The sequence below is a fragment of the Odocoileus virginianus genome, chromosome 29 (genome assembly GCF_023699985.2).
Source record: "Odocoileus virginianus isolate 20LAN1187 ecotype Illinois chromosome 29, Ovbor_1.2, whole genome shotgun sequence".
NCBI classification, from domain to species: Eukaryota; Metazoa; Chordata; class Mammalia; order Artiodactyla; family Cervidae; genus Odocoileus; species Odocoileus virginianus.
In genome coordinates, this window is record NC_069702.1 from 25,293,133 (window position 1) to 25,307,903 (window position 14,771).

A 14,771-nucleotide genomic window follows, 5' to 3' on the forward strand; every position below is an offset into this window, starting at 1 on the left:
AGTGTTGTGAATATAGTACAGAATATAAACTCAACTACAGGGACAAGACAGTAACGTACATGAATGAAGCAGGCCAGGTGTAAGACTACAAGGAGGATGGAGACTATGTGCTCATCTAAGGAAAGGAGCGACTCCTCAGCGCCGACTGACTGCTCCCATGGGACAGTGCAGGCCCAGGTGTCATCAGTCTTCAGAGTTTTTAAAAAGAACAGCTCAAAATCTAAAAAGTGATATCAAAGTACCCCATTTTTAATGTGAGGGATGTATTTATTATTTAAAATACTAAGTGGTCAAACAACCTTGCATGTAAGACAAGACAATGCCCGTGGCCCTAAAGACTGTGACTTCTAGAGAAGGGTTCAAAATAAAAGTCAATGGTATTTGGGGGACTTCCCTGGCGCTCCAGTAGTTAGGAGTCCATGCTTCCACTGCAGGGGGCATGGGTTTGATATCTGGCCAGGGAACTAAGATCCCACATGCCACACAGTGCGGTCAAAAAAAAAAAAGATTGACATTTGGGAGAATATTCAAACTTATAAGTTAATCTTAAAAGGAAGGGAGGAAAACCATATAAAGATTTGATGGATTCTTCCTATGAAATATTTTTATGTGGATAAATGCAAATAACTAAGCTGTGGGTTTAAGTATTGGTTAATATTTCTCAAAATGCAGGATTGTGTGGCATGTGTTAACAGGTTTCTCATGAAATCAAGCACAGGTACACAAATATGTCTGGATTAAACAAAACTGAATAGGCTCCTTTTTTGCAGAATTCTCAATATTTAGTATACTAATGTAAATTTTGTGACATTTCAGAGGGAGATACAGTATGTTATGCTTAACTACAGATCCCTTTTATTTTATTTTTTCAGATCCTTTTTAATACAGAGAACTCTAGAACTTTTGTGCTATATTTCAAGGAACAGAAGTTTAATCCGAGAAAAAGTTTAATTTAGTGCAGGTATTGAGCACAGCTAATAACTTAGCAAGAAGTAGATTTAATACTATACATGCAATTTATTCTGTAGCTATACTCTATAAAATACTATAGCTTAGCAGTATATAATTAAGATCTATGCTTTGAATTGAACTAGTAAAGTATGAGCCTGTTCCAAGGATCTATGGTTCCTTCTGATTTAATATTAACTAAAAAAGTGTTAGTGAGATGTACTCCACTTCCTTCAAATTACAGTCATAAGACAGCACTTCTAAATTTTAATGGAGAGTACCACAAAAATTTGCTAAGCAATTAAAGTAACATACAAAGCTATTTTGATGTAGAAGCTAGTCAAGCTAAAACTACAACACTAATTATATCTAAAGATTGTAAAACAAAACTAGACTCATGAAATACCATATTTTTATAAGTAGGCAAAAGTATGAAACACGTAAACAATTTCTTTTCATCCAGTATAATTATTTTAAAAATTCCAGAGCTAAGTCTATGTTTTTACATCCTACAGCTTATGTACTATTTGGTATACTTATTATAACTTGTAAAAGTAAACATCCCTTTGTTGCTGTTTAATTACCAAGTCATGTCTGACTCTGTTGCGACCCCGTGGACTGTAGCCCGCCAGGCTTCTCTGTCCCTGGGATTCTCCAGGCAAGAACACTAGAGTGGGTTGCCATTTCCTTCTAAAGGGGATGTTTCCCACCCAGAGATTGAACCCCAGTCTCCTGCATTGACAGGCAGATTCTTTGCCACCAGAGAATCCCAAATGAAAAATTAAGAACAAAATGACCCTTTGAAATTATAGTGAAAATAAACCTAAGACAGGCATATCAAATTAAAGATTGCTTTTTAAAAAGTCCATATAAACCTCTGGAAACATTTCACACTTATTTATGTGGCTTTTAACTAAATATGTATATATACATTTACTCTTCAAATGTATTTACAGTTGTGTTTTTTTACAGTTATATAAACAATATTAAAAAACATTCTGGACCTTCTTGTTGAAACGCCACATCAAGTTCATAATCCGTCTTATGGAGGACAAAAGAGATATTCTAAAAAAGGTAGTTCTAACTCAGAGTGAGGGAATACCAAGTAATCTTTTACACTGTGGTCAATTAGGTAAACAAGCAGACCTATAGTTTTAAACATCTGTCTGCTAGTTGCATAAACTAGTTGTATAAATTACAATATTTAATAAAGAATCTAGTCAGAAAAAATGGCCAAAATTTATTAAATCAGGAAACTATGGAATACAAAAAGGTATAAAAAAATTTGTGTTACTCTACTTAGTAGACAATATCATGTAAGTCATATATCTCTGGGGTTTCTCTTTAATAAAGAGAAAAATATCACCTACCTCACAGTTTGCTAACAGGATCAAATAAGATAATGGACATAGAAGCACTGTAAAATTTAAACTCTATAAATATGACAAAACAATAATAGTACTACTCAACAAGGACACAGCATTTTCGCAAGAGTCAAGGCATATTAATTAATTAGGCAGTCAGTATTATCTGCTTTGAAACAAGGGGTTCAAATTTCACAAAATGTAATGTTATATAGCTTAATAAGTTAGTTTCTTTGTTAGTTTTTTGTCAGGTATAAGAAATTTTGTCATGTACCATTTTAAACCTACTTTAGATACAGATTTTTTCTTTTTTCACTTTAAAAAGTTAAGGATCTCAGGAAAAATGGCCAAACAAAAGAAAATGTGGTTACTTTAAATTAACTATGAGGAAAAGAAGAATCAATGTTAAAAAGTAAATGGAAATTGAAACAGACCACCAGAAAAAAAGCAACATTGGTGAGTTTTATAAATTAATATTAAAAAATGTCAGTAACCAGACATTATTGTGCATGCATAATTGTAAAGGGACAATATCAACATATAAGTATTCTCTGAACTGGAATACCTTCCAGTTCTTGAATATAGGTAAAATTTATATGTATACACACACATATATGCATACATATTCAAATATTATTTTTATTTTTAAATAAACTGCCTCAAAAATTTCCCCCTTGGAAATACATAATAAGTAATTCAAATAGATTGTCCTACCAGAGAAAAAACTTTAATTTCATTAAAATATGTACTAGAATATTTTCTGTGTCCTGGACTACAAATAATTTGCAGTCATAGAAATAGTAAATAATAATATAAGATTATAAAATATTCCTTTTTAGTGAAGGAATTCTTATATATTGAAATAAATCTCAAGGTTTTTTTACCAGTCAGAAGAAACTCACTTGACAGTGTCCTTTTATATTATCAGAAATTATGCCTAAAAGCATCATGCATATTAAATGCAATCTTTTACCTTCAACATCATCTGAAAAGGTGGACAAAATAAATAAATGAAAAGTGGATGATAAAGAAAACTTTATGTAGTAATATTCACAATAAAATAAATAAAAGCTTAAAAACATCATATAAGCAATATAATTTTTTAAAGGAAGAGCTTCATACTCATTTTACTCAAATATCTTAGATATTCTAATAGATATAGCATGTACTATATAGGTAGAGTTACGAGACATATTTACCAATAAATTGAGGGTTTATTAAAATAACTCCAATGAAGTTGAATTCATTCTAAAATGAAGTTCATTATATCACCTAAGAAATATCTTTTGATGAAGCAGTAAAGACAAAGTATCAATAACAGAATTGAAGACCCTATTTCTTAATACCTATTTTTCTAAAAATTGATTCAGGCTATTAGCACAAGTTCATATTTTAATCTTTCCTAGAAAAAATGACTCCACAATGTAGTTTCTAGAATTGTTTACCCTGTTTCATCCAAAGAATCACCTTTTGGATGGTAAATTAAAAATAAGGAGCCTAAATACATTAACAGAAGCAAAAAAATGGACCTAAACATTACTAGATTATGAATTTATGACAAAGGAAAATCACCTAATTGATGCTAAACATTTTTTTTAAAAACACAAAAATTATGAAGAAGAAAATAGCTAAATTTTCAATCTGAAACAACTAAGAAAAAATTTAATGTTTTCTAACAAGTGTAACTGCATCTAATTTTCTCATCTGAGAAATGACTAGTGGAAATAAGTATCTTTTTCTTCAAAATGGTTGTACTGTATTTAAGTATTGTTATGTAACTGACAGCCTCTTTTTCAATGGGAACCAAATTATGTTTACTGAAGATTTTTTTACCCCTGAGAAATTAATAAAGTTGTGAGGTAGGTATCACAGAGAAATAAAAATTTAAGACAAAGGATATTCAACTCTAAGAAATTGTGATTATGCAACACAACCCAGTTTCAAATGTTATTAATTACTGGTATTTTGTGAAATTAATATCTATATATATTTCTGCTCCACTCTTTAATAAAATATGTGTAAACAATATTATCTACATTTCTTTATGACTTACCTACTCAGATTTTGCAGGATCCTATAATTTCAGTCTAAATTAGACTTATAATATGCATGAATATCACCCTTTAGATTGTCTAGAAAAATGAAAAACCCACTATGCCCTATTGCAACAATCAATGTGAAATAAGGAAAGTATTCTTCAATAGCATTGTAAAATGTTACTCAGTGTCTGTTTTTACAATAACATGGAATAAAATGTACGGACTTCCAGTCAAGTATTTCCCATGCTGGGATTTCCCTGGTGGCCAAGAGGTTAGGATTCCAGGCTTTCATTGCCATGGACTGGGTTCAATCCCTGGTTGGGGAACTGAGATACTGCAAACTGCATGGTGTGACCAAAAAGCAAACACAGAAAAACAAAAAACCTTCTAAAAATAAAAAAGTTAACATAAGACCTGTGTTAGAAATTTAAGTATATATCAGGAACAATTCCTCTAACTTCATACTGCTCACCATATAAATAAAAGTTTGATTTTTAATCAATATCCAAAAATGATTATTTAATTGAGAGATTACTAACATTCATTCTGCTTAACTAAAATCAATGGAGAATAATATATTTTAAAAAGGAGAATCTAATTCCACCTCCAAATCGCATACAAAGCAGTTATCGTAAAGATATTTTCTAATGTTTTCCCTTTATTGATTAGAACAAAAAAAGAAGAAAAAAAAACCTTAAAAATAAATTTATAAAATAAAATCAACCCTAAAATAGCAAAAATGGCACAATCCAGTTAATTTTATGTACAGAAAACACAGTAAAAGAAACTTACCTACTTCTTCCTCTTCATCATTAGATATTATATTATACAGTGTGTCCAAAGCATAACCTATTATTTCAGAATCCGAACTGGAAGAAAGAAATTATTACACTTATACACTGTCAGTTAGAGTATAAGCTGTTACGACCATTTTAGACTTTTATTTAACAAGATTGTATAAAACATTAATCTCACTTCTGAAGACCTACCCTAAGAAAATATCAGAGTGCAAACTGTAAAGACATATAAAGGTCAATTTTTTTTTATAATACTGAAAAATCAGAAGCAACCTAAATGCCCAATAATATTTTTAAAAAGTGTGGTAAATCCATATATAGCAGGAATTAAAAAATGTATTTTTAAAGAATGTTTAATGACATGGTAATTAAAACACCCCTGATTTAATGCCAGTAGGAAAAAATAGAATACAACAATTGATGTGAAGATTGATCCCATCTATGAAAAACCATATATATATTCATATGTGTATGTATATATTTTAAGGAAACCTTATAAATCAATATGGAAAAGAAATCCAACTTTAAAACAAGCAAAATCAGTACAAGCCAGGTAATTTTTTAAGCCTGTGTGTATGTTTACATATATGTTTTGTAACATAAATATGTTTATATAACATATATATTATATAAACATAAGTGTTCTCTCTAGTTGGACCTCTAGAATTTATTTCCTTGATCTGTATTTTATTTTCTTAAAAAAAAAAAAAAAACTTACAGTAAACATTTACGATTTATAACATCAGGAAGTATAAAGTTTTTTCCTTTTACTCATTTGTTTCAGGAAGTATAAAATTTTTTAACCTTTTTTTGTTTCGGGAAGTATAATTTTTTTTTTTTGTCTTGTGGCATGTGGGATCTTAGTTCCTTGACCAGGGATTGAAACCATGCTCCCTGCACTGGAAGTGCAGAGTCTTTTAACCACTGGAAGGGAAGTCCAAGGAAGAATATTTTTGTCGTTGATAAACAGATGAAATGTGAAAGCATGATAGAAGATGATGGCATTCAGAGTGAAAAGCAAGAATGAGACACAGGTCAGAAAGATTCAATAAATATAAAGAAGTGATGAGGAGTGAAAGCAAAAATGAGGGACAGAGTCACAACCAGAGGATGTAAATATCAAATAAAATAGATCTTTAAAATTATTATTACCTGTTTTTGAGAAACTTAAGAGGGACATCTCTTAAGAGACTTTTGAGAAAGCAGGAATAGAAGGAAACGTCCTCAAAATGAAAATCTGACAACTAACATCATATGTAATGGTGAAACACTAAATGCTTCACCCCTAAGATCAGTAACAAGATAATGATGTCTCCTCTAGCCACTTCTACCCAACACTGAATTAGAGGTTCTAGCTAGAGCATTTGGCAAGAAAAGGAAATAAAAAAACATACAGATTAGAAAGGAAGAACTAAAACTATCCCATTCACTGATGACATGACCTCGTACATAGAAAATTCTAAGGAAACCACTAAAAATCTATTAGAACTAGAAAATAAATTCAGCAAGGTTGAAGGACACATGCTTAACATTAAAAAATCAACTGTATCTCTCTATACTAGCAATGAACAATCAGACAATAAAAAATTTTAAATTATATTTAAATAATATAGAAAAGTTTTAAATACTTTGAAATAAATTTTACTAAAGTCCTATACTTGTACACTGAAAACTACAAAACATTGTTGAAAGAAATTATCTAGAACTCAAATAAATGAAAAGATATTCTGTGTTCATGAACAGGAAGATGTAATGTTGTAAACATGGTAATATACCCCAACTTGACTTACAGATTCATACAATCCCTATAAAAATCCCAGCTACCAGCTGATCGTAAACCTGTATGGGAATGCTGAGAATGCAACATATCCAGAAGAGCCAAAATAATCTTACAAAAGAAGAGCAAAGTTGAAGGACTCACATTTTCTGATTTCGAAACTTCCTATAAAATTATAGTAATCAAGACAATACTGGCATAAGGACAGACACAGATTAATAAAATAGATAAAGTCTAACATTTATTTCAGTTGATTTTTGGCAAGGGTGCAAAGACCATTCAATGAGGAAAGAAGTACCTTCAACAAACGGTGTGATGGACAATTAAACACCCATATGCAAAAAGTTGGATTCCAATTTCACACCTTATATAAAAATCAACTCAAAATGGGATACAGGATTTAAATCTGAGAGTTAAAACTATAAAACTCTTAGATGAAAGCACAGGTACACATAAGAGACTACTACCAGCAGCTCTATGCCAATAAAATGGACAACTTGGAAGAAATGGACAAGTTCTTAGAGAAGTATAACTTTCCAAAACTGAATCAGGAAGAAATAGAAGATCTTAACAAACCCATCACAAGCAAGGAAATCGAAACTGTGATCAGAAATCTTCCAGCAAACAAAAGCCTAGGACCGGATGGCTTCACAGCTGAATTCTACCAAAAATTTAGAGAAGAGCTAACACCTATCTTACTCAAACTGTTCCAGAAAATTGTAGAAGAAGGTAAACTTCCAAACTCATTCTATGAGGCCACTATCACCCTAATTCCAAAACCAGACAAAGATGCCACAAAAAAAGAAAACTACACGCCAATATCACTGATGAACATAGATGCAAAAATCCTTAACAAAATTCCAGCAAACAGAATCCAACAACATGTTAAAAAAATCATACACCATGACCAAGTGGGCTTTATCCCAGGAATGCAAGGATTCTTTAATATCCGCAAATCAATCAATGTAATACACCACATTAACAAATTGAAAGATAAAAACCATATGATTATCTCAATAGATGCAGAAAAAGCCTTTGACAAAATTCAACATCCATTTATGATTAAAACTCTCCAGAAAGCAGGAATAGAAGGAATATACCTCTACATAATAAAAGCTATATATGACAAACCCACAGCAAGCATCACCCTCAATGGTGAAAAATTGAAAGCATTTTCCCTGAAATCAGGAACAAGACAAGGGTGCCCACTCTCACCACTACTATTCAACATAGTTTTGGAAGTGTTGGCCACAGCAATCAGGGCAGAAAAAGAAGTAAAAGGAATCCAGATAGGAAAAGAAGAAGTGAAACTCTCTCTGTTTGCAGATGACATGATCTCTACATAGAAAACCCTAAAGACTCTACCAGAAAATTACTAGAGCTAATCAACGAATACAGTAAAGTTGCAGGATATAAAATTAACACACAGAAATCTCTTGCATTCCTATACACTAACAATGAGAAAACAGAAAGAGAAATTAAGGAAACAATACCATTCACCATTGCAACAAAAAGAATAAAATACTTAGGAGTATATCTACCTAAAGAAACAAAAGACCTATACATAGAAAACTATAAAACACTGATGAAAGAAATCAAAGAGGACACAAACAGATGGAGAAATATACCGTGTTCATGGATTGGAAGAATCAATATTGTCAAAATGGCTATACTACCCAAAGCAATCTATAGATTCAATGCAATCCCTATCAAACTACCAATGGTATTTTTCACAGAACTAGAACAAATAATTTCACAATTTGTATGGAAATATAAAAAACCTCGAATAGCCAAAGTAACCATGAGAAAGAAGAATGGAACTGGAGGAGTCAACCTGCCTGACTTCAGACTATACTACAAAGCCACAGTCATCAAGACAGTATGGTACTGGCACAAAGACAGAAATATAGATCAATGGAACAGAATAGAAAGCCCAGAGATAAATCCACAAACCTATGGTCACCTTATCTTCGACAAAGGAGGCAAGGATATACAATGGAAAAAAGACAACCTCTTTAACAGGTGGTGCTGGGAAAACTGGTCAACCACCTGTAAAAGAATGAAACTAGAACACTTTCTAACACCCTACACAAAAATAAACTCAAGGTGGATTAAAGATCTAAATGTAAGACCAGAAACTATAAAACTCCTAGAGGAGAACATAGGCAAAACACTCTCTGACATAAATCACAGCAGGATCCTCTATGACCCACATCCTAGAATTTTAGAAACAAAAGCAAAAATAAACCAATGGGACCTAATGAAGCTTTTGCACAACAAAGGAAACTATAAGCAAGGTGAAAAGACAGCCCTCAGATTGGGAGAAAATAATAGCAAATGAAGCAACAGACAAAGGATTAATCTCAAAAATATACAAGCAACTCCTCCAGCTCAACTCCAGAAAAATAAATGACCCAATCAAAAAATGGGCCAAAGAACTAGACAGACATTTCTCCAAGGAAGACATACAGATGGCAAAAAAACACATGAAAAGATGCTCAACATCACTCATTATCAGAGAAATGCAAATCAAAACCACAATGAGGTACCATTACACGCCAGTCAGGATGGCTGCTATCCAAAAGTCTACAAGCAATAAATGCTGGAGAGGGTGTGGAGAAAAGGGAACCCTCTTACACTGTTGGTGGGAATGCAAATTAGTACAGCCACTATGGAAAACAGTGTGGAGATTTCTTAAAAAGCTGGAAATAGAACTGCCATATGACCCAGCAATCCCACTTCTGGGCATTCACACCGAGGAAACCAGATCTGAAAGAGACACATGCACCCCAATGTTCATCGCAGCACTGTTTATAATAGCCAGGACATGGAAGCAACCTAGATGCCCATCAGCAGACGAATGGATGAGGAAGCTGTGGTACATATACACCATGGAATATTACTCAGCCATTAAAAAGAATTCATTTGAATCAGTTCTAATGAGATGGATGAAACTGGAGCCCATTATACAGAGCGAAGTAAGCCAGAAAGATAAAGACCATTACAGTATACTAACACATATATATGGAATTTAGAAAGATGGTAACGATAACCCTATATGCAAAACAGAAAAAGAGACTCAGATGTATAGAACAGACTTGTGGACTCTGTGGGAGAAGGCGAGGGTGGGATGTTTCAAGAGAACAGCATCGAAACATGTATATTATCTAGGGTGAAACAGATCACCAGCCCAGGTTGGATGCATAAGACAAGTGCTCGGGCCTGGTGCACTGGGAAGACCCAGAGGGATAGGGTGGAGAGGGAGGTGGGAGGGGGGACCGGGATGGGGAATACATGTAAATCCATGGCTAATTCATTTCAATGTATGACAAAAACCACTGCAATGTTGTGAAGTAATTAGCCTCCAACTAATAAAAATAAATGGAAAAAAAAGAAAGAATGATATCCATAATCACACACACACAAAAAAAGAAAGCACAGGTACAAATATTCAAAACCCTGGATTAGGCAATGGTTTCTTAAATATGATACTAAAAGCATAAGCAAGAAAAGATAAAACAGATAAACTGGATTTTGTCAGAAGTAAAAACATTTGTCCTTCAAAGGACACTATTAAGAAAGTGAAAAAGAAAACCCAAAAAATGGGAAAAAATATTTGCAAATCATATGTCTATTAAGGGTTTTGTATCCAGAATAATATACAACTGAACAATAAAAAGAGAACTTAAAAAAAAAGACAACAAAATTAGGCAAAAGGGCTCAGTCATTTCTCTAATAAAGACACACAAATGGTAAATAAGCACATGGAAAGACACTCAACAATAATTAGGAATATGCAAAGCATAAGTCATTAGATATGTGCAAAGGAAAACTACAAGATACACTCACTAGGATGGCCATTTTTAAAAAAGGGCAATAAAAAGTGTTGGTGAATAGAAACTGGACCTTTACACCTGCAGATTAAGATGTAACACGGCACAGCCTCCCCCATGTAAGAGTTTGGCAGTTTCTCAGTAAGTTAAACTACATGACCCAACAATTGCATTCTTTTGTATAAAACATATGTTCACACAAAAACAAGTACACAAATGTTCATAATAGCACTATTCACAACAGTAAAAAAATGGAAATACCCCCAAATGTCTGTCAACAGATGAATGGATAAACAAATAGGCTATATCCCTGTGTGTGAGTTAGTCGCTCAGTTGTGTCCTACTCTTTGTGACAGCTCCATGTCCATGGAATTTCCCAGGTAAGAATACTAGAGTGGGTGGCTATTTCCTTCTCCAGGGGATCTTTCCTGGAGTATTATTCAGCTGTCAAAAGGGGTGAAATATACTAATACACGTTACAACATGGATGGACTTTGAAATATTATGCTAAGTGAAAGAAGCCAGACACAAAAGTCCTACATTTTATGATTCCATTTATATGAAATGTTCAAAACAGTCAAATTTATACAGACAAAAAGTAGATTAGCAGTTGCTAGGCACTTGGAATGGGGATGGTAGGCATTAGGCAATGACAACTAATGGATATTGGACTGTTTTTGAAGTGATGAAAATGTTTTGGAATTAGATAGTGGTGATAGTTATACAACTTTGTGAATATACTAAAACCACTGAAGTGTACACTTAAAAAAAAAAAAAAAAACTATTGAAGTGACATGGTTTGGAAACATTAGTTTCCATCAGACAACTTTCAGGCCCTGAATGTGAGACTTGGGAGAATAAACAGTCCCTCCTCAAGTTTTAAGAGAAATGGACCCATGAACAGATGGAGTTTCAAGGCACGACAAGAAAGGGAACACAGCTTTCTGTGATGCAGCCAACAATGAGGGGGGTAAGGATGAAGGGATTCAGTTTAAGGATTCTTAGAGTATTAGTTAGATAGGCCAAGAGCATAAGCATAAAAGAGTAATGAAGATGAGAAGTGGAAAGAGATGGCTGCAGAATATATATCTTTGCAATCAATGAAGTTAAGAAAATACTAGTAGCATGTTTTGAGAACAGAAGATAACAGATAAATATGGAAGACAAATGGAAATGGAATTGACACAAGAAAAGGAATAAAACACAAGAAGGTTCACAGAAGTTTGGCTTTGCTGTCTAAGAGGCATAATAAAATACCCATCAGCCTCTAACATGATCAATTATTAGTTCACACATTCACAAGGCTACACCTTATTTCTATATGGTACACCTTATGATGCCTGGCAGAGAGTAAATGTGCAATACATGTTTTTTTAAATGTATTTCTTAACCTTTATATCAAGAGTATTATTTTCTACTGTGCCCTAAAAATGACAGTAAGGGCCACTTTATATAAGGGGTAGCATTCTGTTTTCTGTATCAAAATAGTAATTGTTTCATAACCAATTTTGTAAAACTCAATGAGAAATGCATGCATAAAGATACATGAAAAAAAATTACATGTATGTTTAATAATCACACTAATTTTTTTTTATCTAACATTTGTTTTCTCGTAACTTAAGAGTATTGTTTAAAGCAGATAGCAAACTTGGGTTACTTTATTAGTTTTCTACTGATGCTATAGCAAATTACTACAAATTCAGTGGTTTATACAACTCAAATATATTATCTTACTGTTCTGGAAGTCTGAGAGCTGAATGGGCCTCAGTGGACTAAAGTCAGGGTATCATCAGGGCTGCCTTCTTTTCTGATGCCTTTCAGGGAGAATCCATTTCCTTGCCTTTTCCAGGTCTAGAGGTCCCCTTTCACTTCTAAAACCAGCAAAGACAGATGGAGGTCTTTTCATTTTACCTCACTGTAACCTCCTCTTTTGCATTCCTCTTCAACTTTTGAGAAGCCTTAGGATTACCCTAGGCCCACCTAGATAATACAACATAATCTCTCTATCTAAAAATCTATAACATAATCCTATCTCCAAAGTCCCTTCTGCCATCTAAGGTAACATTTATAGGTTGTGGTGAGAGAATATAAACATCTTTGGGGGACCATTATTCTTCCTACTGCAGTTGCCCAACTGGTGTTAAAATAACACACAGTCCTGCAGCTGCCCACTCCACTGTTAATAACACATAGTTCTGGAATAACATCCGATGGACTTAATCAAACACATTAGAATTAATAGGCTTTGGGGGGCTTTCCTAGTGGTCCAATGGTTAAGACTCTGCAATCCCAATGCAGGTGGCCCAGGTCCAATCCCTGGTCAGGGAAGTAGATTCTAAATGCAACTAAGAGTCCGCACGCTGCCAACAAAGAGCAAAGATCCCATGGGCTGTTAAGATACAGCACAGCCAAATGAATAAATAACAAAAACAAGAATTAGTTGGCTTTGAAAGGTGGCCAACGTGAGTTACACTGAGGAGGACAGCAAAGAGTCTATTTGGTATGAACAAGCAGCTGGGCATTGCTGAAATACAATTTTAAAAGAGGTTATGAGTTTTGACAGACAGGCAGCATCTAAGTCTTTAAAAAGCCTACATGTGGGACTTCTTTGGTGGTTCAGTTGTTAAGAATTTGCCATCTGACGCAGGGTACATGGGTTCAATTCCTGGTGGGGGAAATAAGCTCCCCCACATGCTTAGAACCATGTGCTGGAACTACTGAGCCCACAAGCTCTGGAGCCTGCATGCTGCAACTACGACCTGATGCAGCCAAATAAATAAATATATATATATATTTTTAAATGCTTATATGCTTTGCTTTGTCTGAGGAATTTGGACTTCGCACTGCACTGAGTTGGTTAAATGCATTAAACAGGTGAGTAATAGAAGATTTACATTTCAGGCAGATAATTCTCGAAATGAATGGAAAGACAAAGAAGTCAGGGGCAAAGAATAGAGTCTGGAGGTGGTGGCTGGTTTTACATTATGTTAAAAAAAACAACAACAAACCTCTCTGTTACAGCTCACTTCAAAAGGTGGACCCTAAGTCTCCTCTTCTTAAGTATAGGCTATATTTATTAACTTGCTTCTAGTAAAGTAGAATGTAATGGGATTGACGATAGGTGACTTCTGAGACAAAGTCCTAAAAGGTATTGTGGCTTTCTCTCTCTTCTCCCTCTAAGATCACTTGCTCTGGGAGAACCCAGTGTTTCATATCATGAGGATGCTCAAGCAGCCCTTTAGAGAGAGCGACAAGGTGAGATACTGAGGCCTCTTGCCTCAGGTGAGTGCGCCACTTTGGCATCAGATACCCCAGCCCCAGTCAAACCTTCAGATGACTCCAGTCCTGGCTGACATCTTGTGTACAACCTCCTAAGAGACCTTGAGCCAGAACCACCTAGCTAAGCCACTTCTGAATTCCTGACCCACAGGAACTGTGACATAACAAATACTTGTTATTTTGAGCCAGGAAGCTTTGAGGTAATGTATTACACAGCAGTATATAACTAATACAGTGGCTTATGACTTAAGTGAGTGACACTGAGAGTCAAAACTAGGACTGACAACTGAAATCAAGGGAATTCATGGATTCCAGGTATTTTTTTTTTTTTGGTCTGGATGGGCAAAATGGGTTAAGGAGAGGGATGAGTTCAGCACAAAACCTCCAGTTTCTTATTTTAATGGAAAGGTGCTAACTGGCATGAACTTGGGTCAAAGGCAGCTGAAGTAGATCAGGTGGGTGACGGGATGTGGTGGAGTATTAGTAGGACAACTAGAGACATATTAACTTTTGAACATTTTGAATTTAATGTACCTGTGAAGAAATCTTGATATGGTGGAAATGTAAACTGAGCAGCTAAACCTTGTAAGATATATTTAACTAGAGATGAGATCTAAACTTATTCCTGCACAGTTGTTAATTAAAACCAAAGATGCAGATGCTCTCTTCAAGGCAACCTGAAAGAGCAAAAACTAGGCTGAGTGACTTTTCCCTTAAGACTTCACTCTATTAGT

At 34.2% G+C, this 14,771-nt stretch overlaps 1 protein-coding gene across 2 annotated transcripts in view; it reads right to left on the reverse strand.

Moving 5' to 3' along the window:
* Positions 1–14,771, reverse strand: part of USO1 (USO1 vesicle transport factor) — an 80,628-nt gene that overhangs the window by 44,241 nt on the left and 21,616 nt on the right. For both annotated transcript variants that reach the window (XM_020904144.2, XM_020904142.2), the window contains exon 4: positions 5,144–5,220. In XM_020904144.2, coding sequence (XP_020759803.1) covers positions 5,144–5,220 — 77 coding nt within the window. The remainder of the gene's footprint in view (positions 1–5,143; positions 5,221–14,771) is intronic.